The sequence below is a fragment of the Solanum tuberosum genome, unplaced genomic scaffold (assembly GCF_000226075.1).
Source record: "Solanum tuberosum cultivar DM 1-3 516 R44 unplaced genomic scaffold, SolTub_3.0 scf00532, whole genome shotgun sequence".
NCBI lineage: Eukaryota > Viridiplantae > Streptophyta > Magnoliopsida > Solanales > Solanaceae > Solanum > Solanum tuberosum.
Genome location: NW_006239461.1, coordinates 302,527 through 306,655, shown reverse-complemented (window position 1 = coordinate 306,655; position 4,129 = coordinate 302,527). Strand labels below are relative to the sequence as shown.

Here is a 4,129-nt window from a genome sequence, read left to right as displayed (position 1 = left end):
ATTGCATAAAAAAAATTATTTACCTTAATCCTCCACAATTATGGTGAAAAAGATGTAAAAAAATAATATTTTGAGTGGCAATTGAGTCTTTAATCATACTAATGCATGCATTAAACCTATTGCATTCGTACTAATACGTAGAAATCAATGGTATTAGTAATACACACCTTAATATACGATAGAGTGTATAAACATTAGTTATACATAGGTTGAAAAAGACTACCAAACAAAGTACTAGACTACTAGTAATATACAAATATAATGCATTAATTATTTTTTCTAATATACTCTACAAAACAACCCCGATGTGTATAACTAGTGCAAGGTTGGAAAACTGTATCAAACAACATATCATGATTTGAAATTTCAAATCTTGGATTTCCTCTCATGATATGCGTTTGTACATACAATTTCAAGCTGATTTCATCTAATGGCCAAACACCTACTAATAATACATAAAATTAATATATGCATTATTTTTTCAAATACATGTTACCAAATTACCCCTTATAGAATTACAGTGTGTGTGTGGCTTTTTTTTAAAAATAAAATAAAAATACTTAGGAATATGAAAAAAAAAAAAAATGAAAAAAGGGAAGTGGTATTATTATAGTCGGATTTGGTGACATTTGTATGTCTCAATCTGGTGTCGCATGCTCGCATTTCAGTGTTTTGCATGTCATTTCTTGAAAGGTAAAAGAGACATAATGCACAACCCCACATACTATAACCCCAAACGCCAATCTCTATTATAATCAACCATTTTATTCTCACATCTTTTTCTGGGTTATCTTCATTTTCAATTTGGTTATTCCCCCAAATTACATCTTTTTTCTATCAAGAACTGTTCTTTTTTTGGAATTATGTTTGATTTTTCTTCTTCACAGACCCCACAAACACAAACAACACACCTTCTTAAAATCTTTAGAAATATAAAAAAAAAAAAAAATGAAAAAAGGGAAGTGGTATTATTATAGTCGGATTTGGTGACATTTGTATGTCTCAATCTGGTGTCGCATGCTCGCATTTCAGTGTTTTGCATGTCATTTCTTGAAAGGTAAAAGAGACATAATGCACAACCCCACATACTATAACCCCAAACGCCAATCTCTATTATAATCAACCATTTTATTCTCACATCTTTTTCTGGGTTATCTTCATTTTCAATTTGGTTATTCCCCCAAATTACATCTTTTTTCTATCAAGAACTGTTCTTTTTTTGGAATTATGTTTGATTTTTCTTCTTCACAGACCCCACAAACACAAACAACACACCTTCTTCTTCTATCTTTTAATCTTTCTTTTACATAAAAAGTCATTCTTTGATCACCCCTTAAAGTTTTCTTTGCTTTTGCGTCTTCTTTTGGGGTTCCCTTCTTGTATTGCAATCTTTCTTTTTATCTTTTCTTCTTCATTGGGTTTTGAGGTTGTTCCAATCTTGGTTTCTTTATAAGTTTTTTAATCATTTTTTTTCTGACACCCCCAAATTCTATTCCTAGACCAAAATCCTTGTTTGGGTGTCTTGGTATTAGGGTTTGTTTTTTCTTGTTGGCTTTTATGTCTCACGGGTTTGAATAAAAAAACCCCATTTTGGGAAAAACAATGCTGTAAATGGGTTATGCAGATTTGGTTTTATCAAGTTTTTAGACCTGGTTGAGTAATTTTTACAAATAATTGGTGTGCAACTTTGTTTGGATTGAGATATGGGGTGTGTTCATGGAAAGTGTTGTTGTAGATATCCAAGATCTTCAGATGGTGATAATAGGGAAGATTTGGGTAGATATGCTCAGGTTCAAACACATATTCTTGCTGGAAGGTCTGTTGAAAGTGCTCAAGTTCCTTCCCATAACTTCAGGTTAGAGTATTCGGTGCTTACGCAACGCGGGTTTTATCCTGAATCACCTGAGAAAGAAAATCAGGATAGTTATTGTATCAGAACACAGCTTCAGGGTAATCCAAATGTTCATTTCTTTGGGGTGTTTGACGGGCATGGACAGTTTGGTACTGAATGTTCTGTGTTTGTTAGGGATAGGCTTGTTGAAATTTTATCAAATGATTCTACATTGTTGGATGACCCTGTTAAGGCTTACAATTCTGCATTTTCAATAACAAATGAAGAACTTCATGATAGTGATATTGATGATTCCATGAGTGGGACAACTGCTATAACTGCTCTTCTTGTTGGAGACATGTTGTATGTGGCTAATGTAGGTGATTCAAGAGCAGTGATGGCTGTTAAAGAAGGAAATAGAGTTGTTGCCAAAGATTTGTCTTCTGATCAGACACCATTTAGGAAAGATGAATGTGAGAGAGTGAAAAGCTGTGGGGCAAGAGTTCTTAGTGTTGATCAAGTGGAAGGTCTAAAGGATCCTGATATTCAATCATGGGGGGATGAGGAAACAGAAGGAGGTGATCCACCTAGATTGTGGGTTCAAAATGGGATGTATCCAGGGACTGCTTTTACACGTAGTGTTGGAGATAGTACAGCTGAAAGCATTGGTGTAGTTTCTGTCCCAGAGGTGACAACAGTACATCTTACAGCTCATCATCCTTTCTTTGTAGTTGCAAGTGATGGCGTCTTTGAGTTCCTCTCCAGCCAAACTGTGGTGGACATGGTAAGGGTTACTTTATTTGATGCTAAAATCTATAGAAATTTATTTATTCTTGTTTTTGTTCATCTTCATTGTTTTTTGCTTAGCACATCTGCATTATTAGCAATCGGCATAATACATAATGTGCCCTTTAACTTGACTTCCTTTCTCATTTATGTCCTCCAACTTTGGATGTGCACAAGTAGACACTTAAACTTGTATAAAGTTAAACAAGTAAACACATGAGTCCTACGCGCGTAATACACGTAGGACACCACATATGACGCAAATTGCCATGTAGGATGCCACATAGGACATGTATGTCTATTTGTTCAACTTTATACAAGTTTAATTGTCTACTTGTGCTCACCCAAAGTTGGAGAGCATAAATGTGAGTTGAGACCAAGTTAAAAGGCATATTTATGTATTATGCCAAATGTCACTGGTGGTGTGTCTCTCTGCAGTTTTGATATCAGAATTTATGTATAACATGCTCTGTTACAGCAAGATATTGGACATTAGTCATGTCAATCCATTATTCTATGTTGTCTATTTCTATTTATGTGTTACTGTGTCAGTATATGTGTGTGTATTAAATATCGAAGTAAATCTTGATGATATTTTCCCTATTGGAGACTATGCTACATTAAGCCAAGATTCTTCTAAATTCTTTGCCTTTGAGAGGTCCCAAATAAGATGCTTGGCATAAAATTGCATTGAGTATGGATAATGGATCCAATGGAAAAGAAATGTAATTAGAAAACAAGGAAGAAAATGTCAAAGAGATGAATGTCATACTTCAGGTAGCCATTAAAAGTCAAAGTGGAAGGATAACACATTATATTCTGAACTTTGTCTCTGATAAATCATTTTGGTGACACTATGGAGTTTTTTTTTGGACATGAAGTAGTGATTCCTTAGTATTTCTATCTGAACTAAGTCTCTGAACATTATCTAAGAATAGTCATAGCTTATAAGCTAAACGCCATAAGTTGGTCATACCCAACTTTTGGCTTTTGGCTTTTAGCTTATTGTTGTACTTTTTTGGCCTAAAAGTATGTGCTTAAAAGCACTTTTGTCTTTCCCAAACACCTCCAAAATTTAAAAAAAGATCTTAAAAGCCAAAAGCTACTTGAAATAAGCAAATCCAAACACCCTCTTGTTCTGTAATTGGAATTAGTATACTTTTTCTGGCATATCTTCTTTGTTTGGATCGACTCTCAAGGAAAGGCCTTTGTATCATGGCCCTTTTATGCTCTCAACTCTGATAATACTAAAAGTGAATTCAGCATATGGGTTTACTGTTGGAATGTTAAGTAGCATTTTCTTGACTAGTTGAGGGCGAACTTGGCACATTGATAGAGTTGCTCCTTTGGTTACTTATAGGTAAGGTCACAGATTCATGATTAAAAAATAATAACTTTTTGGTCATGGGTTCAAGGTGTTAAAGCAGCCTCTTTGTGAAAATGTGAGGATAAGGCTACATACTGTATACACATTCTCCCTTTACCCCACTAGTCGGGGGGGGGGGGGGGGGT

General features: G+C 34.7%; 1 protein-coding gene across 3 annotated transcripts in view; it reads left to right on the top strand.

Moving 5' to 3' along the window:
- The first annotated feature begins 1,080 nt into the window (after positions 1 to 1,080).
- LOC102595641 (probable protein phosphatase 2C 35) overlaps positions 1,081 to 4,129 on the top strand; it is a 7,497-nt gene continuing 4,448 nt past the window's right edge. The window contains exon 1 of one of the 3 annotated variants that reach the window (XM_015304358.1): positions 1,081 to 2,615. In XM_015304358.1, coding sequence (XP_015159844.1) covers positions 1,704 to 2,615 — 912 coding nt within the window. In that variant the 5' untranslated portion in view covers positions 1,081 to 1,703. The remainder of the gene's footprint in view (positions 2,616 to 4,129) is intronic. The other 2 variants (XM_006365223.2, XM_006365222.2) reach the window with 2 other exon arrangements.